This window comes from Mus caroli, chromosome 7, assembly GCF_900094665.2.
Source record: "Mus caroli chromosome 7, CAROLI_EIJ_v1.1, whole genome shotgun sequence".
Lineage (NCBI taxonomy): Eukaryota > Metazoa > Chordata > Mammalia > Rodentia > Muridae > Mus > Mus caroli.
The window spans coordinates 80,841,055-80,866,198 of record NC_034576.1 but is presented as its reverse complement, the minus strand read 5'-3'; the positions used below and the strand labels follow the sequence as shown (position 1 = coordinate 80,866,198).

General features: G+C 42.8%; 1 protein-coding gene across 7 annotated transcripts in view; it reads left to right on the top strand.

Moving 5' to 3' along the window:
• Ntrk3 (neurotrophic receptor tyrosine kinase 3) overlaps nucleotides 1-25,144 on the top strand; it is a 397,753-nt gene that overhangs the window by 272,531 nt on the left and 100,078 nt on the right. For 2 of the 7 annotated variants that reach the window (XM_029479480.1, XM_021166481.2), the window contains 2 exons: nucleotides 646-780; nucleotides 2,309-4,372. The exons of the other annotated variants lie outside the window; for them this stretch is intronic. In XM_029479480.1, coding sequence (XP_029335340.1) covers nucleotides 646-780; nucleotides 2,309-2,427 — 254 coding nt within the window. In that variant the 3' untranslated portion in view covers nucleotides 2,428-4,372. Of the gene's footprint in view, nucleotides 1-645; nucleotides 781-2,308; nucleotides 4,373-25,144 lie in introns of those variants that run through there. 7 annotated transcript variants of the gene reach the window in all.

Sequence of the window (25,144 nt, the reverse complement as noted above, 5' to 3'; positions counted from 1 at the left end):
TGGTCTCTAGAGGAGAGATCCCTCTCAGAAGCTCTAATGCTATTACCTTCATGTGGTTGGTTGCCTTAGAGTCTCCACTGAAACTGTAACTTTTACTGTTCCAGAGGTTTTTGCCCTGATGATAGCAAGAAGTATTTGAAGAAGCAAGTCACTCCTTTTATCTTACCATCACACCTTATCATATCACTTCCCTCTTGGACATTTCTTCTTGGGATAAGAAGTCAGAAAGGGCATCTTGGGTCCAGCTGAATCATCTCCCATGTCATAAAACTCTTCCCCTCCCCAACTCAGGAATGGCACCCAGGATAGTAACAGTGGAAATATTTTGGGGATGTTAAAACTATTAAATGGAATGGGTTTTGGTCAAACAAGTTAAGAAAAGGATTGGGCAGAATTTATGGTGATGGCAATTTTTTTCCCTGATCACTTTTTTTCCTTGATCAGTTTGATAATGCCACTTTGTGATGTACATTAAAATTATTAGATTTTATACATCAAATGAATCAGGCAAAGCAGTGTGGATACAGGCGCTGGGAGCACTTGATTTCTGTTTCCAGCATTGTGCATTTAAGATGATTTCCCCAAGTGTTTGGACTTGGGGTTTAATACTGACCATTAATCCCCCATGTCTGCCTCTTCTGCCAGGGGTCTTTTCAAACATAGACAATCATGGGATATTAAACTTGAAGGACAATAGAGATCATCTAGTCCCATCAACTCACTATATATATGAGGAACCTGAGGTCCAGAGTGGGGATGTGTCTTACCCAAGGTCACATGGTGAGTTACTTCCTTTGACATCTTTGTATGAAGTAAAGCCCCTTCTCCTACCAGTTTTGATTCTTAAGACCCAAAGACCCATAAGCCTCCAGAGGACTATGCTATATCTAGGGTTCCAAGTTAAAATTAGTATTCAATTCCCTTGGGTGAGAGAAATTTTTTCAGAGGAGGAAGCTTCCTTAGGTTAAAGTGAGGGATGTAGAAAAGCAAGAGAGAGATCATGGCCTGAAGAGAAGCAGTGGCATTATAAACCTTGTCAGCAGGCTTCCCAGATGTCTGGAATTCCTGTTCTGCCTTTGTATGTGCCAGAGATGCCCTGGTTGGGGTTCAGGGCAGAACCATGGAATAACAGCCCATGAAAAGCTAAACTTCCCCTTAACATGACATCATGAACAAGGGAGATACCTCCTATTTTCATAACCTGATCTCACTCCTTGCAGACAGAGGTAACATAACAACCAAAATGACTCATCTCTACTTTGATCATACTATGTCTTAAGTAGGGGGAGCAAGGAAATCTCAGTACAACTGAACTCTGTCTTAATTCTCTCCCCACTGTGTGTACCCGATACTCGGGTCCTCATGGTGAGTTCTCCATTCCCAAATACAGCTTTCTTAGAAAGCTGGGTTTTATCTGTTTACCTGCTCCCGTCCCCCATATATAAATAGGTATTTTTACAATCTGGAATTGATTGAGCCATCCGTTTCTGGATTTTTATTAGGAATACCCATGTCTCTGGACATCCTATTCAGTCCCTAGACATGTGGCCAGAAAGGAACCAAGTTGTCATGAGGCAGCTCATCGTGACCTTGTGGCCAGCTATATCACTCACTCCTCTATGATGGCTCTAGCCCCTGTAAGACATGAGATTATTGGAAGGTTGATGTCTTAGTCATTTTCTAAGTCATTTTCTAAGCCTTTCTAAGCTCTGGCAATATAAGGTGAGAGGCTAATGAGAAAGTGTATGTAGGCTTGGGAGTATGGTACCCTTAACTCCTTGTGTAGTTGAGCGTGGTGAATTAGACCCCTAAGGACATTGAGTTCTGAAAAAAAGCATAGCCTTCTTCCCCAACTCCTCTGGCAATGAAAGTGTACATGCACACCCCCTTCCCCTCCCCAGGAACTCATTGTCAGAGTTTCTTCTACCCAGAAACATGCTCATAGACCAAGACTCCCTTAGATGGGTCTGCTGTACCTCTTCCATGACAGTTCTAGGGCAAACCACCCATGGAAGCCTTGGTCACTTCCCTCTCTTGGTTCAGCGAAGGTCCCAGCAAAATGGAGTGTTTCCCATTTCTCTGAGCACACGTGTTTTAAGTTATCCCTAGCTCTATCCTTCCCTTCTGCTGGCAATTCATTTTGCCTATTCCCAGTATATACCTGTATCTATAGTTATAGATTTTCCCCCCTTTCAAGTTCCCTCTCTGTTTCCCTTCTTAGTTTTGATCTTCTTTGGGGGTTTTGGTTTTTTACTTTATTTTGCTTTTTTCTGTTTTTCTGTTTTTTTTTCTTTTTGTTTTTTTATAGGTTTCAGAGAAATTATGTTGAATCCAATAAGCCTTTCCGGACATTCCAAGCCTCTTAACCATGGCATCTATGTTGAGGATGTCAATGTTTATTTCAGCAAAGGACGTCATGGCTTTTAAAAAAACAAAAACAAAAACAAAAAACTCCTTTTAAGCCTCCTTGTTCTGATGTCACCTTGGTAGGATGGGCCCTCTGAGAGGTTGGAAGCGCTAGGCGTTGCTCTTTTTGGATCCAGGGATGCTAAGTAGAAACTGCATGAGCCACCAGTGCTCCCACACCTTTTACCACCACTGAGATGGGTGTGTCTCCCATCGACCACTGGCAGGTTGTTGCCCCTCCCTCCTGTCATCACTGTGTTCCTTTTCCTCCGGCCTCCGAGGCAACTCCTGCCAACGTCTTTAGAGCCAATAAAGAAAATCCAAACCCAAGCACCAGGAGCTACCTTTAAAACACACTAGCCATTCTCTTGACCCAACCATCACGAGAAAGCCTGAAGTCCAGCCGTGTTCCGGTCTCACTTTCCTGCTTGGAAGCATGGGGTCTCCATGCTGTCCTCTCAGTGACCTCGTCACCCTGCAACCTCCAGTGGGGAAGAGTCACAGAGGGCTCTTAAGCAGAGGTGGAGATGGTGCGGTAAGAGGAAGGGGAGCCAGGCCCAAGTGTTGGCAACAGATTAGGTCTCAGAGGGAAGAATGGAAGACAGTCATTTTTGTTGGTTTATTTTTATCTTTATTTTTTGTGTATGTGTGTGTGTGGAGAAATATCATACTTTTTTTGTGGACACACTTGCCCCCTCCTTCTTCTTCTCTCTGGAATGGCTCACAGTGAGTGCAATGTTAGAAAGTTCTTTGGAAAGAGTTTTTGCTGGCTCCACCTGGGTCCCTAGAGCTACAGTTCCGACAAGCATTGGCTACAGAAGGTCTTGCCTGTGAATTGGCCATCCTACTAGGACCACAAGGGACCAAGGGAATCAGGGACCAAGACCCTTCCTCCTAGCCCATGATCTCGGGATTGGCTCTCCTCCCCTACATTCACTTTCTCTTGACTCTGAGAACCTTTGGAACCCAGTGGAATCATCATGTCAAGGTCAAGATGAACTGAAGGGGAAGAGAAGTAAAAACTTGGCCTCCTCCAGCCCCTCTCATGGCACCAATGGGCGTGTCATCCTGGTCTCTGGTCAATATGTGTGTTCACTTTGCTTGCTTCCACTCATGTCTTACTCCACAGCCATCCTCTCCCAAAGAAGGGTTGTTCCCCAATTTTCAACTTGACCCTCTGGGGAGAGGGAAGGGGTTGATAGTTCTTTACATTGTAGGAAAGGCACTTTGTAGAGCACTAAAGCCTAGCCAGGTTGGCTGAGTGTCAGATGAGTGGATTCTGGCTTGGTCCAACTCTCCCCAGTTCCACGGAGGTCCCTGTTATGGGAAAGGATAGTGGGCATCCCAAGTTCAGTTCTTGAGACAACATGGTGGTTATTTAATAACCAGTATGTTCTAATGTAGTGCTGCAGAGCAGTGAAAGACAGAGCATATGCTTTTGGCAAACTGAGCAAATTTACCTGTATGCTAAAGATACTACTCAAGGGTTAGACTCCTTAGCACCTGTGGATGGTGGATCATCATGCCAGATCCCTAGCCTGATGCTCTAGACACCTCTGAGGGGTACATAAGCATGCAGCTTTCCAAGTTGTTTCCCATGACCCAGAGTGACTTCCACAGTGTCACTTTAGGTACAGGGTTCCTGAAGGGCCCCTAGTCCCTTCTAGCACTGCTCCCCCTGCTCCCCATGGTTCTAGGACAGGTTCTTCCCCATCACACCCAGATGATCCCTCTGGTTCAGATCTCCTCCTGAGTGTGGCTTTAAGGAGTAAGCTTGAGGATGATGTTTTTAATTGTTGTAAATCATGACCTCATTTCCAGCCTCCCAGGCTCCATCCATCGCAGCATCTTTTATTCTGGCATTTCTTCACTTTGTGCTATGACAATGGGGCATTGTGTTTCCACAGAGACTTATAGGAGTGTTCAGTGTATAGTTTCTTAATAAACACTTTATTTTCTAATGAAATGACTGCATCAGACCTCTTATTTGGAAGTTTTGCAAAGAATATTAAAATGTAGCAATTCCAGGCTGCCCAGAATTTGTTTTCCATGTTGATATTACTTTTCAGCAGAAGTTTCTAGCACACTTCTGCTAGCGACAGGGTTTTATAATATGTTCCATCAGTTGGATTCATGGAGACCCCTCCAGGTACCTCAAATTCCTACAATGGAGTGCTTCTTCATCTTATTAGGTACCTAGAAATGTTCAGTGTTTATCTTTACAAAGTCTGACAGGCAGAAGCAATATTCAAACTCAATTCCTTTAGTTACTACAAGAGCTACTGATATCCTTGGTACTTGGGGAGTTTTCTGCTATTTGAGAAGCTAAGACTTGTAAAAGTATTATTTTCAGAGCTGATGTACAAAGGGATCTGGGAATTAGGGTGAGGAGCCTTTTTCTTTGATGTATCACCAAGCCCGTGGGGTTCTCCCTCTGGCAGAGTATCTTTTTAACTTTCCTTACTTAGAAAAAGATTATTCTCTGAAATTACAGACCAATCTCTTTACACATACATATATACAGAAATATGTACATGCACACCCACAGTCACCTTGGTTTGGCTGTCTTGTCAGGGTCTACATGGGCTCCCAGAATGTGGAGGACACTCCCTGGATCCTACTGGAAGTCAAAAGCTGAGTTGAGGGGGTGTATGCCTTTAACCAAGCTTGGATCCTGGCTTCAACACAAGTGTAAAGGCTAAAAAAATGCCTTCTGTACTTTATGTTTGTTTCTTTTGGGGAGGAATGCAAGCAAGAGAGCAAGTGTTGGGGAAAGGATAGTAGGTGGATATGGACTCTTCTCTAGGCCTCACTGGGGCTTGTTGGAACTCCATCATGTAGGAAGTAAAGGAGAAACAAGCTAAGGTAGGTGGGAGGTGTGGCAGTGCTGCTAAAATGAGATTGGTATCTTTCTGTATAACATCACTCACTTTATTTTCTACACATGTCTGATTGAATACTTGTGCCCTAATGCAAGTCTGTGTCCATAAGAGTGGCCTGGTATAGAGGCTGCACTAACTCTCACTTTTGTATATTCTTTGAGGTTCCAAATTGGTTGGGGCAGAGATTTCTGGTATTCAGGATTATCCTTGGGACCAAGGAAAGGGTCATGAATTCAAGGGAGGACTTTGGTTGTTCATATGAGTTAAGTTCAGTATTATCCCATGCATGGCACAGACAGTGGGTGGGACTAACCCCTGAGAAGATGGGAGGGAACATGAGTTTGTTAGCATGGAGAGCTCTTCTTAGGGAGCAGGACACAAGAGGAACGCATAAGAGCTGTGGTTCAGAGGTTCAGTAGCAAGAACATAAAGGAGTCTTTGTGTGGTAGCTTCTATCTTACCAGTGAAGTATGAGGCAAGGTCATGTGCCATGTGTGAGAAGATCTGGTAAGAGTTGAGAAGATACACAATGTCATTGGAAGACACTATCATGAATGCCAGAGATGTGCAGGAAGGTTTCTGGGCAGAAGAAGGACCTGGATGAGTTTGATAAAGAATGTCTCATCTCAAGGGGTGTCATTTCCATGGTTTCTTGCTATGTGTTAATGTGCCATGAGATTCTCCCCATTAGACCTTGGGGGCAGACAGATTCCCAGAGAAGCCATCAGTCCAGAAAGAGTGCCAGATTGGAGGGCTAAGGAGCATCACCAGTCAGACCTGCAGTTTCCTCACCTTCTTGGTTCAGAGCTCATTGATAGATGTTCATGGTGACTTTCTTAGACTTAAACATGTGGTTTGATCTTAAGAGATTTTGTAGTAGAACATTATGCCTGGCTAACCCATGGGCCCAGCTTGCTTGTCAGGTACTTTCTGGTCTTTATTCTGGAGTGTTATTTGAGAGGTGCCACATGTGTGTATTGGAGACTGTAAACTCAACCATGTGCTTACTCTATTGGGTACCTTTGAGTGACACAGCATACAGAGGTAGTGTTGTGTGGCCAGTTCATGAAACTAAGGGCTAAAGACCTCAAATTTGGTTCACAATAGCACTTGTGATCATTACCCTGTTTATTATAGGAAACACCTACTCAGAACCAGAATTTTCTATTCATAGGAAAGCGAGGCTCAGGCAAAGTCAGTAGCCACCCTGGGTTTCCACAGCAATGGTATAGTAGGGTATGCCTGTACTCAGGGTACTCTTGGTCATTCTTTTGGTTCCACAAAGCAGCCTTCTTTCTGCTCCTAGAGGCTTTACCTTGATAGCTTCCTACCCTCTACCTTAAGATATGGATGGTCCTTCATGCATTATCCCCTGCTTCTTTATGGAACTGTCTTTGAGATCTCCTGGTGTGTTGAATCTCTGCCATATATTTCTTTCCAAGCAGAGAACAGACACTAAGTAGCTTCAAATTAGAAGCTAAGAAGCTGGCCTCTGAGCTTCCCAGGCTCTCCTCTATCTCTCATGGGAATTCCATATTGCAGCCAAGTTCCCAACACGTGCACACTCACCTCCCCCTCTCCATAGGTGTGACAGCAGCAGCAGAAGCAGCAGCAGCAGCAGCAGAATACTAGTCTGTGACACCTCCTCTAATTCTAATTTGGTCCAGTTCCTTTAGGCTGAAACCAGAATAGAGCAAAGATCAAGAGTCTGATATAATCTTAAGGTAGATGGTGAGAGCTTGCCAGAGCAAGCCCAAGAATGGGCAAATCAATGCAGAATGAGTTCATTGTTGCATAGCTTTCTGAGCTAAGACAGTCATGGATTGGGCAGAGTGGAGTCTTCCTTCTTCAGTGCTTGCTCACTCCTGCACTGAAGTCAGAATCACACACAGGTTGCTTAACGTGACTCTGATGCAAAATGCAAAATGCCAGTTTGCAGAAAGACAAAAAGAATAAATGGGATAACGAAGAGTAGGTTTGGTTCCTCCGAGGCTCCTCTGGGAGACAAGGTGGAAACTCTTCTGCTTGACAGTGAAGAGAGAGAGAGAGAGGCTGACTGGAAACTGCTGGACCTGAATTGCATCTGCAGCATCCAGTGTTGGCCTTGGACTCCATTCCTCTCCTCTACCTACCCACTCCACTCCTTGCTCTTTAATGCTGGTTGATGTGGGTGAAGTTACTTAGCAGTCTTGGGTTTCCTTGGAAAGCTCTGGTTCTGCGTTCTGCCTCCAGAAATCCTGTGGTTACCGCCCCCTCGACTTCCCACTTCCCAAGAGAATCTCAGCCTAGATCTGACAATGTATTTTCAGAGCTAAATCAGATTCCTCCTTCAACCCTACTTGAACTCACAAGTGACTTGAAGGAGATGTGTTAGCCAGGGGGTGGTTCCAAAATTACATCAGGACTCAGAAGCCTGCTTGGGCAGGATTTGGGCCCTGTTTCTTTGCACACAATGATGGAAACCCCTGAAGAGTAACCTGGCCTCATTTTTTTGTTAAAGGACAACTTGGTCAGGAAAGATATTTCTACGTGGCTTGTAAAACATCTGTGACCCCTCTGCCTTGTGAAGTCTTTCCATCTGGAGAATGGATCCCCACAACATAAAATGTCTTTGAGTGTGCTTGCAGGGACTCAGTCTTCCTTGCCCACTCATATCTCCTTGCAGGTGGATTTAAAGGTTTGGAGCCTTGTTCAAAGTTTCTGCATGTTCCAGTCTGTACGAAGATGTCTGGGAATCAGGAGGAAACTCTTAGGGTTAAGCCATAGATGGGGACAAACAGAAGTGAGATGTTAAGGGTGAGCTCTGTGGAGCATAGATCCTGGCAGGTCATAAAGGATGCTGATGACGCCTGTGTGGGGACCCTCCAGCCCAGGTCCAGTGGGCACTTGAGACCTTTTGGTTGAAGGTGAAAGTCAGGATTACAGACTCTCGGAAAACAACCAGAGCTGCAGGAAAAGCTGTTGATGACAGCTCCTGGTGGGTCTTTCAGGCCTGCATACTAGAAGACACAGGGATTCATTACACTCGATCAGAAACACTCCTTGGCTTTACATAATCACAGTGTTAACTCATGATCCTATGCAAATCACAGTCTTTCAACACCTTTTCGATGTAAATGAGTGTAACCTTGATGATTGTAAGTGGATAAAGATGGGGTGTATGGCACAGTCAGAAAGAATGGACCCTGAATATTCTGATTCCAAACCAGTGAATTCTTACTTCACCCCTCAACTGAAAAAAAGTCAAATGACACCTGTAGCTTTAGAGGAGGGGTGGTCAGGACCCCCATTCAGCCATGGACAGGGGTTAAGAAGCAAGGGGTGAGGTGCCCACAGGTATGCATTCTAGACCTGCGCCCTCCCCCCAATCAGGACTGGCTTCAAGAGCATCATAGCAACTCAGAACACACCACCAAGCCAGACTTTGGTAAGTAACACTGGAGAAAGCCTTGGTGCAGCCCTACAAGGCCAGCTTGCCTTTACAGATTTCTTTCCTTCTGTTTCTGCCACCTTTATGTTTTCTGGAACCATGGCAGCTAAATGAGGCTTGGTTCTGCCGTTGAGAACTGCATTGGAGCAAGTAGCCTTTTCCCTTCAAAATATGCTTTCTTCCCTCTCTTGACTTGGAAGTTCATTTGCCAGTGAGAAGGACAAAGACCTAAGCTGACAATGGATAAAGTCGCTTCAATACTGTCAGATGTGGCCTGGCAAATTTCCTATTACAAACTTCTGAAGAGCCACTAACTTCCTTACTCTGAGCACATGCTAGCTGTGCTGAGTCTGTGTCCTTGTGATATGATATGGTATTGTAAGGCTTGCAGTAGTAGTTGGCGAAAACTGGTGAATCCTGGTCCACTTCTCAAAATGATTTCTCAGGGAAAGAGAAGGTGATGACTGGAGGCAAGAGCCATATGCATCCTTATGGGAAATATGACTTGGTCTCAGACACTCAGGTACTTAAAATACCCTTGAGTTTGATGGTACAAGGCTCTAGCCTCTGCAACAGGAGGTTTCTAAGCCCACAGCTGTTCTTGCTGTTTTTCATGGAGGAGTAATCACAGTCCCACCTGATCAAAATAAGAGCACATCTGTGACCTGAGGTCTGTGTCCCATAGGCTAATTACTACTCCTAGGGAGCTGGAAAATCCTAGAACACAGGCTAGATGCTAACTGGATCAATCACTGTGCACACATCAGTATCATCACCTTCCTGCTGATAAGGTGGAAGAAACAAATCTGCAAGCAACTCTTTGGGAGTGTTATTTCTGAAAGATCAGTTTGGCTAAAAAGGTATAGCCAGAGCCTGTGAAACTCTCTGGATATCTCTAGCAAGGTTCCATAGTTTTGCTCAAGTTTTTTACTTGAGAGGAAGCTGACTCTGAATTGACCAGGGGGCCCTGGAGTCTGGTCTTTCCCAGTCAGTGGGCACCATGGGAGATGCCATCAGTACAGATCATATTTTGGAATTTCATGGCTTAAAATTCTCAATCTGTACCTAAATGATAGCAGAATTCTTCAATCTTTATAGCTGTCGATTTGGCATTACTTGTGACCCTAACAGACATTTGTGGGTTAACACCCATGATGTCAAATGGCCAACTTGCTTAAGAAGAAGACCACAATGGCTACCATAATCATTTTATTGGGTCAGCCACTTCCCCAACTGTTCCACATGGACAGTTCAGTTTTCTGGGCAAGGCTTCAGCTGCCGCAATATGGCTCTTCCTTAATTTGGAATTTCCCAACTTGCAGAAAAATCATTTTCCCATTTCAGTTACTAGATAAATGATGTGAAGATCATGTGCCTCTCATCACTAGCCCCAGCAGCACTCCCTTTAAGTCTACCAGATGCTAAAGATTCATCAGATAGCTTTAGAAAGCATCACACGGCTCATACACGGCTCATCCCTAGGTTCTCACTGTACATTAGGATATTGAAGGCTCTGAAAACCCCTGCTGTAAATCAACCTTATTATTCTGCAAGTTTTCCAACATAATTGAACATAGAGCATTCTTTACCTAACATCTATTAGTACATTCCACACATATACTTCAGGAAACACAGGTTATTGTGTAGTTAGAAGCTTTTGAAAGAGACCTAAGCAGGATGCTTCATCAGTGACTTGTTGATGTCAAAGATATCAAGAAAGGACCATACCTCACATCTCTACCCAACAGGAGGCTCAGTCCTCCATATGGTAAGTCCCTTCACAAAGGAGCTTGAGACTTCTGCTCTAACATGAGCCACTCCCACAGACTGATGTCACCTAGTGGTGGCACACAGAAATGAAGATGGGAATCCCAGTCTCAGCGTTGCCACTAAGCAAGTGATGTGGGGTAAGTAACTTAATTTTCCTCATTCTGTATTTGTTTCAGTATCTGACAAAAAGCCTGACTGACACCCATGTAAATGACCTATTCTACAGGCACCCTGATTGCCATGTCCCAGTGAGCCACTGCTGACTCCTGGCAGGGACCATCTCTTGGCTCTTGGGGACTCTCTGGTGAATGTACTGACCCATGGCATGGAAAGAGTGTGAGAGAGAAACAGAAAGCTGTTTTTGTGCATAGGGATCAGATGGTTTCTCTGGGTGAGGAAGGAAGCCAATGTTTGGGGTTTAACAGACCCTTCCTGTCACCTTTGGACAGGGCCAAGCGGGAGTTTTCAGCAAGATTTTCCAACTTTGATTTCAAGAAGGCAGCTCTGCCTAACAAATAGTCTGAAATGTCAAAGAATAAATGTTAAAGCTTGAGAGGTCGCTCTCCAGGGAGTTGCCTGGGCTGGTGAGGGAGGGAGAGGAGGGGAGGAGAGAGAGAAGGACACAGAAGAATCCTCTACATAAAGATTCCAACTTGGTTTTGTGATATTTAAGAGAAAAAGGAAACTGAATTATTTATAACGTGGAAGATGGGAACAGGCTATAGAGGAGTGACGGGCCTGGGGATGGGAGTTTACATTCCAGTATTTGGCTGGTAAAGCTTCTTTTTGTCCTTGATGTGCTATTGGCCATTTCCTGGGTTGTCTACTGTCACGAGGATGTAGAAAACCAACATCATCTGATACAGGGGTTGGAGGAGGCAGTTTCTGGAAACAACTATTGTGAAAAGCATGGGTGTCATTCCCTCCAAGGGTCTGAAGTATGTGGTTGGATAGCCCTTCCCTGTCTCTCAGCTTCCAGTCTGTTCTTCTCAGGGCAGAGATTCAGGGGAGCCCATGTGTGAGTGGCAATCCTCTTGGTCTTGGCCTGGACACCAATACATCCAGGAAGGTCAATTTCACCTTTCAATTGCTTCACCTGAAAGATGATGGAGACAATTCTCCTATGCTTCTTCTGTCACTATCAAGGGTGCCATGTGATCTTTGCACTTTGTGGCATAGATATAAGCTCTCTATTATATGAGGTGAGAAAAGAGGTAAAGAAAATTTAAAAGAAGAAACCAAAAGCAACAAAAGGATTGGCAGTCAAACTGGACTGAATGGGGTATCTGGTTTGTTTTGGTTAGTGATGCAAAGCCTCTTGGTGATAATTACCCATTATGATTCTATAACACAGGTCATGGAATCCATCAAGTTTCAGTTAAAGTAAGGATGGCAAGCTCCAGGAGCTCACTCTTGCTTTTTCACAGCGGACATGAATGTGCCCTTTGTCACTTTCCTTTTTTTTTTTTTATAATTTATTTTTTTATTAGGTATTTTCCTCATTTACATTTTCAATGCTATCCCAAAAGTCCCCCATACCCACCCTCCCAATCCCCTACCCACCCACTCCCCCTTTTTGGCCCTGGGGTTCCCCTGTACTGGGGCATATAAAGTTTGCAAGTCCAATGGGCCTCTCTTTGCAGTGATGGCCGACTAGGCCATCTTCTGATACATATGCAGCTAGAGACAAGAGCTCCGGGGTACTGGTTAGTTCATATTGTTGTTCCACCTATAGGGTTGCAGTTCCCTTTAGCTCCTTGGGTAATTTCTCTATCTCCTCCATTGGGGGCCATGTGATCCATCCAATAGCTGACTGTGATCATCCACTTCTGTGTTTGCTAGGCCCCGGTATAGTCTCACAAGAGACAGCTATATCACTTTCCTAATAACACTTTCTGTGTGCTCCTGACATGCAGAGAGAGAAACAGAGCTAAAGTTTGGACACTTTGTGGTTAGTGAAGTGGAGCTACTCCAAGTGTAAATCAGATCATGAGTGAATCTCCAAACACAAACAAGGATCACTGTGTTTGGGGTGCTTGTGTTTTGTTGAAAATAGCAAATGCTTGCACTTTTCCCCCTTGGACCTGTTTTGATCCACCTTGATGAACCTAGAGAACATTTTTTTTCAGCTAAAATATCACAATGACACTGCAATCAGAAACTCTGAGATGCACTTATTTCTACAGTAGCTTACTGGAGTCTCTAGAAAGATCTTCCAAGTAATTTTCATCCAGTCCCTACTTTCTACCACATAGTAGTTTAAATCAGCACCCATTGACTTAAGAACTCTTATACTCTTAAAAAATTATTGAAGTCATATCTGAAATTAGAACAAAAAAAATGTCTGTACCCAAGAGCATACACAAAGCTCTCAGAGTGATGTAACCACCAAGTAATGTGGGAATGTACTAGAAAAATTTCACATGTTACATAGCAAACTGAGGAGGGTCTGTCAGCTTTATAAAATCCCATTGATAAGAGCAGAGACAGTGAAAGGTTGGAGATGTAGAGAGAGAAGCCATTATGTATTATAGTTTCCAGTACAAATTACGTTTGGATTTGTTTAAGGAATATGCCAACCAGCAGTGTTTAAAGCAGCCCTTATACAAGTAATTGGGTTCATACCATAGGTTAAGTCTATGTGGTACCCAACACACCTCCCCACAGATACATGTCTCATCATGGTTTGCTGTGGGTAACAGTATCCATACCTCCTATGATACATCATTTGTATACTAGAGGTTAGAACTACTTTAATATAGTTATGATAGACTCTTTGTTACTAATATTTCACAGTCTCACTATGGGAATAGGGTCTCTAAGAATGACTTCTGGGGGCTCAGTGATAGTCATTACCTGGCATGTACAAGGGACTGGGTTCTGTCCCCAATATCAGAGTTTAAAAACCAATATTTTGGGGGGCCCTAAGTAGATACTGGGTCACTAATTCATCCTTCAACCACATGGCAATATCTTCTCTGAGGTGTATACTCTGTTGCTAAGTCAAGAAGTTTCATTTTTTTCCCCTGCCTTCAAGAGCCTTAGTAGACTCAAGAGTCTACTGCAGTGACTTTCAACTGATGGCCAATTTTATCCCTTGGGGAAATGTGCATAGAGACATGTTTGGTTGTTATAACTTAGAATGGGTGGTATACTCCAGCTTCCACTGCACAAAGAATAATGCCAGCCCACAGCATTAACAGTGCCAAGACTGGCAAGTTTCAGTTTCATGAGAATGTAGAGCAGTATTCCTTAGTATTTTGTTGTTGTTGTTGTTTTTGTTTTTTGTTTTTTTCGAGACAGGGTTTCTCTGTATAGCCCTGGCTGTCCTGGAACTCACTTTGTAGACCAGATTGGCCTCAAACTCAGAATTCCGCCTGCCTCTGCTTCCTGAGTGCTGGGATTAAAGGCGTGCACCACCACGCCCAGCAGTATTCCTTAGTCTTGAGCAAGAGAGACTTGGATCATTCTTGGAACCCTCTCTACCTGCCAGTGTTCAAGAGCCATGGGAAATGACCATCTACAATCTACCCCCTTCGTTGATAGTGCTTTAGCTGCCTCACCTTCCTCACCAAAGCTCTTGATGTGCTTCCAGGATCCTATCAGACTCTCCATTAAGGTATTCTAAGAGTGCTATAATTTAGATGGGCACACTAGGCTTGGCTGAGGGACCACTGTGTGTAGTGTGATGTGAGGGTATTGTAAGGGAACTTACACATGTTGACTGAACGTGTACATGTATCCGTATGAGGCTTGTTTTGATGCAGGCTAAAGATGGGGTCTTTGAGAAGAGGAACAAGTGAGGGATCAAACTTTTAGCATCATATGTCTCAGAACACCAAGAAGCCAGCATCCTTTGGGCATCACTTTAAATTACACTGAAGATATGTTTAACAAGGGTATATCTTACTCAACAGCATGTTAGCCTGATTTAAACCTTCCTAATCTTTGGGCATCAGAGATATTTGCTTCTAATTAATAAGGGGTAGATCCTGTGTGAATAAATGGATAATTAGGAAACAATATGATGAAACTGTGTGAGATATAAGCACAGAGGGAAGAACATCTACCTCTCAAATGGCATTTAAAATTAGTTTTAATTGTATGTATTTATTTATTTGTGTGTCTGTGCAGGCATACCATGCTTCTCTCCCTTTCCCTCATCTCTCTCTCTCTCTCTCTCTCTCTCTCTCTCTCTCTCTCTCTCTCTCTCTCTCTCTCTGTGTGTGTGTGTGTGTGTGTGTTTGTAGGTTAGACAATTTGTGTGTGGGTCCTGGAAAGAAACCTCATATCATCAGACTTGGTAGAAAGTGCCTTTACTCTCCAAGACATTTCACTGGCCTCTAATGCTATTCTTAAAAAATGTGTAATCATGCCATCTATTTGCAGCTGTATATGTGGAAATGGTAGTTGACAGGATCCCACAATTAAATGATCAGTTAAGATTTAAATGTTCCATCTTTTAAAGAGCTGCTGGTCTTCTCAAGCTTTGGAAGGCCTGTCCCTATTGCCATGCAGCTAAGAACCAAGGTTCTTTGCTAACCCCAGACTGTCTGAGCTGGACTTTGTGCCATCTCTGTGTTCTGCCAATGCTCATAGAGTCATGCCCTTGTCAGGTTGCTATGGAGACTGATCTCAAGGTCTTCACAATTGATTGGTATTTTGGGGAACTCTGTGATTATCAGTATGCTGTAACCAACACTGTAGGGGTTGGGGGAGCCCATCCACCATTGCTTCCATTTGTGGACTGTTGTGAGAAAATCTGTCTGTAATAGAGAGGTAAAGACACTGGAAAAATTGAATGGGAAAGATTTTTTTCTACTCTCAATAGCAGTGTGCTTTTTTTTCCTGATTGCAAAAGTAATTTATATTCACAGTGGAAATTTCAGTGAAATACAGAAAAGCATACAAACACATAAATTATCTACCATCTCATCACCCAGAGACAACTCTGCTAACATTTTAGCTTTCTGCCTTCTAATCTTTTTTTATGTACTTATTTAATTATTTAACAGGATAAAGTCATTCTATGTGAATGTGCACACACATTTGTTTTTATTTTTCTCTTTTATAAGATTGCTTGCATGTGCTGTGTCATTTATCTTTTGCAACATTAAAAATTTGTGCATAGGTAATATATTTACCAGATGGTTCAAAAATATACCTTACAAAGACTTGTGTATGAAAGCATCATTTTTTTTTAATAGCAAGAAGTAGAAAAACCCAATGTCTGTGAGCTAGTAAGTTGGTTAAGTGTTCAAGTTGGTCAAAAAAATATGATATATGCCTATTGTGGAATACCTCTAACAACTAAAAATGGGGAAATATTGATGCATGCTTCAATGAATGAACCTCAAGAAAGGCCAGGGAAAAGAAGGAAGTCTTTTTTTTTATTAAAAGTCTTTGAATTTTATGTTAAAATGGGTCAAATTTATGGTATGTATGTAATGCCTCAATAAAGTTACTATAATATACATATAAAATAAAGTGTATATGTGAACTTAATAAAGTTTATGTATATGATATATAATATAAAGCTTATTTAAAGTACATATAAACTTGTTTAAGATACTGCATTTTTCTCTACTCTTTTGCAGTATTTGTATGTATACACTATGGACTCTGCCCCTCCTACACGTGTCCCTCACCTGCAGGTTCTTTAACCAGTACCATCACTCCCAGCTAATGTTCTTCTGTGTCCCTCTGAAGTAAACACAAGTAACTTAAATATGAAGAAATATAAATACATGTTCTTAATTTTTCTCATATTTAGCACAAAGGAGGCTATATCACACACACACACACACACACACACACACACACACACTACTGTGTACTTTTATAATACATCCTCCTATTATTTCTTGAAACTTTTGCACTTTCTTATTTTATTTTAGTTTTCAGAAAAGTTCTTACTCTGTAGCTCAGGCTGCTCTTGAACTCATGATTTTTCTGTCTCTTCCTCAGAGTTCTAGGTCCTAGGATTACACATGTGTGCCACAACTCTCTACTTAATCCCTCATGTTGTGACATGTATTTAATCCATCATTTTAAGGGGTAAGACTTTACTTAACTCTGGTGTAGCCTTAGCTCTTGTAAACAAATACAATAGTTTTATCCTAAATAAATATGGTTAAATCTAAGTATGCTAGTCATTTGAGGAGTCAAATGACACCCCAAAATTCATTTGTATATCTATTTTATATACCTAGCTCATATATTGACTGTGAGTATAGTAATAGTAATGAACTCTCTAAGAGCAATATATGAGAATGAGATCCCTACAGTGTCAGTAAATAGGAATTTCTTCTCCCCATTTCCTTTCCCTATTCCTTTCTTCCTTCTTTCTTGGGTCTTTCTATATAGACCAAGCTGACCTCAAATTCCTAATCCTTCTGCCTCAACTTCCTAATTGCTGGAATTAAAAGTCTGTGCCAACATGCCTACTTCAGTACATGCCTGGATAATGCCTTTATTTATTGCTTTAGCCCCCTATGTTTGGAAACCTGGGTTATTTTGTTTAAATGTTCAATTCTCTGGGTAACAGGTGTTTGAATGCTTTTGTCAGCTAATCAGGGTAGGGGGCTGGGGTGGCTTGGTGATAGCTTCTCCAGAGGTGACAAAATCATTGCATGGCCGCATTCACCTACTACAGTCAGCTCTGCTTGCTTGCTTATAGTCCTCCAGGTAGGCAGGTATCCAGTGAACCCACTTATTTTTGTTTGTGGTGTCCAGTACTTAGAAGTGGACTGGCATGTGCTGGATAAGGCACAAGATCTCACTAAGTTGCCTGGGCTAATCTTGAAATTGGGTTATTTCTGCTTCTGTTGCCCAAGCATCTGAGCTCACAAGCTTGCATCAGAAGAACTGGCTTTTTCTCTTCATGACCACATTTTAAGACTGAGAGTTCTGAGTTACACCATCCAGAAATGTTAATGGGATCCTGACTGGAGTCTCTAATCTCATGCGCTGTATAGATGGCTAAGTATGATGCTTTGACTTTCTCAAAGTCAGAATGATGTCAGGAGTTAGTCCTCTTGAATTCTGACCTGGCCTGGCCTGACCTTTAAGTAGTCAGCCTTCTGGTGGTACATTGGATGGAGTATGACAGTAGAGACTGAAACAGGCTATAGAATATGCAGACAGATCTGGAGTTCAGTGTTTCCAGCCAACCCATTGATCTGAGCTGGAGGCAGAGGAGGGTCCAAGCTGGAAAGAAGTTAACTGGCCGGAGAGTATTCAAAATAATGACAGGGATCTTTTTAGGTCAAGAGAACAATCATGAGATTATCTAAAAGCTTTTGAGGCTAGCTGATAGCCATGTTTTCTCTCTAGCAGCACTGTGGTGGCAACAGCAATGCTATTGGGCTATGTTTCTAATATGCTATCTCTTTATCCTAACAAGGTTCTATGTCTCTCTGGGAGTGGGTATGGAGAAAATGAAAGGTGACCAGTAGAAACATAGACTTCTTTCTTTTGATTCTTGCACCTTTGTCAACTGGAGATGCAGTCCTGGGAAGAGGAGAATCTCCTCAACACCAAAGCAGGTGATACAGAAGAAGCCTAACCAGGTTTTGACACAGGCAAGCATAAGGAAGTGACATTAAGGATCAAGATCTGGTAGCAACAGGACAAAATAAGAAAGGCTGAGTGGAGGAGTATTGAAGTCAAAATCAACAAGTACAATTGGGCTTGTGTCTCCCCTACAGCCCTAGCAAACTGTTCATTGGTCATCATTAAATGTGGAAGCCAAAACGGGCACATGAATTCCAAGATCCCTGGGTGCTGACCTTTCCTATCTGCCAGGTGGTGAGGGACAGTAGAAACCAGCTCTGGAAAGCCACTTGGCATGCATAACCTGCCATATGAGATGCTATAACTTCCTCTTTGATGTCACAGTTAGCTAGGAAGCAAATTTAAAAGAGCTCTCAGAACACATTCTTCTCCCCTCCTTACCAAAGAAGCTATTCTAGGAGGTGAAGCAAGCTATAGTTGTCGATGGCTAGTCTGCAAAATAAAGTCATGTGCACATCACTGTCCATTCATTGACTAGTCCTTCTGGTGATGAACTGGGTTCATGAAGCAAGAGCCTTCAGGATATAGGATACACACAGATCAGCTACTACAGCCACTGCAGACCCATCTTGCTTCCTGCCAACTTCACTGTGCCTTCTCCATCTCTACTTCCTGCCAGAGCTGGTGGGACAGTCTCCAAATCTGCTTATGCTACAGTACCCATCACAGTGGGTGCTCAACAGGTAGTTGTTAAATTTTAGGTTATCAATAGACATTACTTAAATACTCCTTTCCTTTTAACGTTATTTTGGGAAGGCATATTTCCTGATTCCTTGAAGTTTGACCTACATTATTCATAAACTATGTATCAGGGGTACACATAATTTTTAATCACACATTCTATGATTTACTGAGTAACAATTGCTAAGTATAGGCTATGGATTGGGTAATGAAAAGGGTTCAAACTGTTTCATAGGGAGATGGTCCTTACAATAAAGTCACACATTATGTTGTAGGAGGTACCTGTGGGGTCTAGGTTTCTTGGAATTTCATAATCTTGGCAATAACTTTATCTCTCAAGATAAATAAACATCTCTAGTCATGCACAAGTTGGGTGGGATATACCAAGCTAGCTTTGAAAGTACCTGGAAATAACTAATGGTGGGATAGGCCAAGCTAGCTTTGAAAGTACCTGGAAATAACTTGTGTTGAATGAAGTCTAGGAAAATTAATCCAGGCTGAGTATTAGTAATATCTAAGTGTGTGATGCACACCTGTAACCTCAGCACTCATGAGGCAGAGGTAGCTTGTCACAATTTTGAGGACATCTGAACTATAGAGTTAATTCCAGGCTATGCAGGGTCATATAGTGAGACCCCATCCAATCCCAAAAAGAAGATTTGTGTTTAGTGACATGTGGACAACTGTATCAATGGAATGAAGCCATGAAAATATGGGTTGAGGGCTGAGGAATGAATGGAGACTGAAGAAAATCAGGTAGAACATGGCTCTATGGATTACCCATCTAGAGGCAAACAGGATCATGGAGTGATTTCTGACTGGGCCAATGGGACTCAGTGCTTTCATCCCACAGGTGAGAGGCTAGTATGAAAGAAGAAACTACAGTTTTGAAGACATGTGAACACTAGATGGGGCAGCAAACTGAAAACCATGGAGACAGGTTTAGAAAACATTTTAACCTTGGGTGTTGGAAGCACTATCTAAGAAAAGCCAAAACTGTAGCTGAGATCCGTAATGGGAGGGAAAGACAATTAGGAGCATTCATTCTTATTTTCTCAGCCTACTAAGAGTGAGTCAGACTGTCTCAGAGAGTTTTCCTGTAGTCTACTTGGAAGGGGATCCTGAGCTAGTCACATTTAAAGAGGACCAAACAATCCAATAATTCAAATTCATAAAACATATTTAATAAGGAGACAAAGTATCCATTTTCTACAATCATGATGTTTGAATGAACTCAGCTGCTAAGTACATTTGATTTTGGCTGATTCCATAATCAAATTTTGAGAGTACTCTTTGCTTTTTAGGGTAAGGGGAAATATAACAAGCAGTGTTCTGAATCCCAAATTCCTTATCTGTAGAAGATTCAACTTTGTGGTTGTGAAAGAATATGCTGGTCTCAGACAAATACCTACCATGTGAAACTCAATATGTTTCCATGCCTGTCTATTCCTAGCTGTTCCCTGGGAAGAGTAGTTACCTATAATTACAACATGCTTGGAGACCTTTCAGCTGATGTAATGGATCTTTATTTGCTGGTGCCAATGCTTTAATTGCAAAGATGTGATCAAGGTCCAGCTCACAGATAGGGCTTTGAGATGAAGGAGCAGGCAGATGCACAGGGGAGACAGAGAGCCTTGGATTCTGCTTCCCCATATCTTTAATGACATTTATGTGTTTGCTCACAGAATCTGTGCTCTGAACACTGTGGTCTTAAGTTCAGTGTTAACTCAGGGTGTGATTGCTCTCCTGCTGAGCACTGCCCTGGTTTAATAACTAGCACATCTGCTTTGGTTTCAAAATTTAGGTCTGCTCAAGATGCCACCATCTGGGCTGGTGCTGTATCTCTAACTCTCACTTCATGTTTCCAGCCTGTGTATAATGATAAAAAGGTTATGGACACAGTCACTCATTTGTTCAACTGGTTCAATGTTGATAATGGTTGTGCTCCAAGTACTGGTGGAGATGGTGGGGTGTAGTATCCATGGAGACCACAAATAGACTGAGTATCCATCCATGGACATGGTCCACTGAGAGGACTTAATGACAAATAATAAACAAGTAGACAAATAAGCCAACAAGGTAGTTATCTGATGGTGCTAAACATGAAGACTGGCACTGCCCTGGCTTAGAATTGACTTCTTTTGAGAGAATAGTTGGACAGTGAGCAATAGAGACAGCCAGTGGCTGCTGTCTATAGCATTAAGCTTGGGGTGTCTGAGAAGAGAAGAATAGTGGTATAGAATGGAGGGGTAATGGTGAGGATGCAGCTCAGCATATGCAAGACTCTAGATTCTACTCCCAGCACTGAAAGACAGAATATACAGGAGGGAGGGAAGAAGGAAAAGAGAAAGGAGACAGAGACAGAGAAGATAGAAAGAGAGGGGGGAGGGAGAGGGGGGAAGAGGGAGAGAAATGAGGTTGGAGGGCCAGGCATGGACTCTGTAAGCAGTGTTTTAATGATTTTAGTTTTTACTCTAAACTCAGTAGAAAGAATCAAATTATTCATTTATTTATTTTGAAAAAACATGATATTGGTTTGTTGACAATAGAACAAAATGGGAGATAAAGAATGGGCACAAAATGGGAGTTTAACTAGGAGACCATGGTCCAGGTGAGAAACCTTTACAGCTTGGACTGGGATAAAAGTGAAATGATGGGGACAGCTGTTTCACAGTAGATGCGAACAAGCTTGAGATCTGTCTGAGGTAGAATTTGATGGGCTTATTGGTGAGTTTGTGAGTAATGCGAAAGGAGTCATCAAGCAAGACACATAGGTTTGATATTACCTCTGTTACATATGAAAGACCATTAGATACTAGATCGGTCTGGTAAGGAACAGAATAAGAATGAGTGCACAAGACAGATGACTCCTAAGAGTCTGAGAGCTCTACCATGTATAGGCATTGTTCACATCCTTCTAAGTATTCTCAAAGCTGGGGAGACTGAGGCAGACCTGCTTTTCATGACGCACATTCAGAGATGGTTTTCATTAAGGGATGTCAGTGTGCAGATTGCCTCAGCATCTAACACACCTTCCCCAGTTTTGTGAGTCTTCATCACAAAGCTTGAAACTTGCCTTTTGGTGCTCAAAGCACCACTCATCCATGGCACAGGCTTTTGCTCTGGCACTCATGTCCTATGGAGGCTGATATTTATGCAGCAACATAAATTACCTAACGGTGAATCCTGGATGTTCCTGCTCCGAGTCCCCGTCCCCCCCCCGGCTACCCCAGCAACAGATCCTCTACATTGCTATGCCCCCTTCCTCTTCCAAGTCTCCCGAGTTCTTTTTGCTCATTTTTCCCCAGAGAAAATCCAGTTACCACACTTCACTGCCCTAAGCAGTGCAGTGCCTTCCTTACTCAGCCTTGTGCATGATTTTGCATTTACACGGACTAATTAATATGCTCTGCTACACAGAGGACCCTCCAGGAGCTCTCAGAACTTATTGGGAATATTTTATTTTCTTCTGTTAAAATGTGCTGACAAGGCTAGGGGTATGGCCTGGTGATAGGAAGCCCTAGGTTCTAGGTGCTGTACCTTAAAAACAAAACAGCAGCAGCAGCAGCAGCAACAACAACAAAAGCCAAAGACTAACCTAGAAATATAAATAACACTAAGCATGGTGCTAAGTCTTTTGTTTATTCATTTCTGAGGTAGTATTTCATGTATTCCATGCCTCAAACTTGCTATGCAGCCAATCATTACCTTGAACTTCTGATACTCCCTCCTATGTCTCTGCAGGGCTTGGATTACAGCTATGTGCTCCCATGGCTAGTTTATGTGCTGCTGGAAAGCAGGGTCTCATATATGCTATTCAAGCATTGTACCAATTGAGCTCTATTCCCAGACTAACAGTGTTTATCGCTGCTGTCAAAGGATGACAAACTAGAAACGTTTTACTCTGACTGTTGCGTGCAAGTCATTTCACAAAGTGTGTGTGTGTGTGTGTGTGTGTGTGTGTGTACATACATATGTGTGTGTGTACATACATAAATCAATTGAGACTCAAGGAAAGCAGATAGGAAGCTGGGTAGGAGGAGCCCTAGAGGTGTGGATCATGGGGCTTATAGCACATGGCATTGGAATTTCTGGGTATTGTAGTTTGAATGTGAAAGACACCCTATAGGCTTATGTACTTGACCACTTGGTCCCCAGATCATGAGTGTTTTAGAGGGTTATGGAGGCTTTAAGAGGTGGGGTCTCACTGGAAGAAGTAAGTCACTGATAGTGGGTCTATGGATTATAGCTTAGCTCTGGTTCTGGCCATAGTCTGTCAGCCTCTCCATCTTTTGGGATATGAGAAAGCAGCTTCCACAGTCATGCCCACTGATACATCATCTCCATTGAAATGGACTGTATTCTCTACAAGTCAAAGGAGAATCCTTTAAGTTACTTCTTGTCAGGTATTTGATTGAAGCAACAGGAAAAGTGTCTAACGTGCCAAGTGACTGGTCTGTTTTCTCTAGACCAATGGGAAGATCTGACTAGAAGAACTGAATTCCCTTCTCTCCTACACAACCACCAGCTTTAGGCAAATACTTAACTTTCATGTAATTTTATTAAGTTCATCACAAGTTTACTGAGCATGCAGTTCCTTAGCCACACGACGGGTCCAGATTGCTATCATGTTCCTTACTCTCAAAGATGACCCTTTGACCTGCCTTCCCTTTTGTCTAGTTTGGCTGCTATGGGGACTTGGCTGAAGCCATCAGCCATGCCTCTCAGGCAAGCTTAGAAGAAGTCTCCCTTCTAGGCACCTCTTCCAGCACTCTATCTACCTTTCTTAGCTGAGTCTTCAAAAGGGAGCCCCTCATCTCCTATCATGCCATTTGGCCATTTCTCTCAATATGACTATGTAAAGGCAGTCACCAAGGTCACCCAGTGTGACTTCCACCTGCTGGAATTTTTGTCATCTTTTTTCTTGCTGCTCTCTGGCCTCCTTGAGCCTCCCTCACCCCCAGAAATCCTGGCCCTCTGAAATTTGTCGTTGATAACACACATTCAAACAAAGGGCTCCATTAGGCAGCAGAGCCCCGGGGCATGAAAGTGGTTTCCTGGCTCAGGTGGGCACATGGTGCAGATCTGTTCTTGGCGGAGCTGGGATCTTTGCATCTGGGCTTGCTTCTTTTACCAGGTGCAAAGGTGAGTGAGCATTTGGGAGCATTCCAAATGGAGCAGCCTATAAGAGAGGAGAAAAGACTCTCAGTCACAGAATTCACTTAGTGCCTGCACTGTGCTAAGTAAGGCATTTACAAACTAATAATAATGCATTTCCCTACAAATAACAGCAGCACTTTGCACTTCTCAAACAAGTCATCTCAGAGAAGTGAAATCCCCAGAGTCACAGAGCTACTTAGCAGCAGAGTCATGTGTATGAAGACAAGAGCTGGGGCCTTCACCATTCAGGATGTAAGTAGGGCTTCAACAGCGCCTGCTGTTCCTACAACACAGGACTAGAAAACCACACTGGTCTAGCAGTTCCTGCGTTTCCCTGCCTCACTCTCACCAAAGTATTGTGGATGGATCCCATATGATCACTGTGGTTTGCACAGAATCTACTTAGATACTTATAGATGGCTTTATTATATTGGTTCACATGTTTCTAATAGTTGTTAAGCTACAGTGCTGCAGATAGTGCAGACAGCATACCAAGGGAAAGCATAGTCTGGCCTCTCTTACATCTTAAGTAGCAATAGGAACTGTGTGGACTCTATTTCCCAAAGTCTGGTCTGTTCCGCACTTTGTTTTAGGGGATAAGGAAGACTCCCTCATTTTAACACATGTCCAGTGGTTTTGCTCTGTTGCAGGTAACATTTTTTAAAAACTGGTCTTCCGTCCAATAATTTAATTCCTTCCTGGTTTTATTACTCATGTTTCCTAAACCCTTTTGCCAAAGTCATGACCTGGAGTAACTAGATAGTTACATATGCTGATCCAAATGTCTCAGACATGGAAAAGCTAGACAGGAGGAGATCCTGTGGAATTAATGTAAGATATATTTGTAGGAAGTGGCCAGATAGCAGTCCATGCAGCTGCCACACTCCCTGCTGAAAATGAAACTGGGCAAGAGTTGATTTGTGGAGTAACAAGATGGTGTGAGAAATCTCTTGTCTGACTTACTTTTTCATTACAATTAGTGGGACTGAGGGGGCAGTACAAAGGATAGTGTGGCTCAGGGTTGGCCTCTCTAAGTGTTGGCAGGAGATGGTCTGATCAATAGTTGAGATCATGAGTCCTATCTGAATTCTGGAATAGGTTTAAGGAGCTCTCCAAACACACATACAAACACACAGAGAAAAGGAGGGAAAGGGAGGAAAGGAAAGGGAAGGAGGGAAGAAAAGAGAGGAAGGGAGAGAGAGGGAAAGAGACAGAGAGAGACAGGGAGAGATAGAGGAGA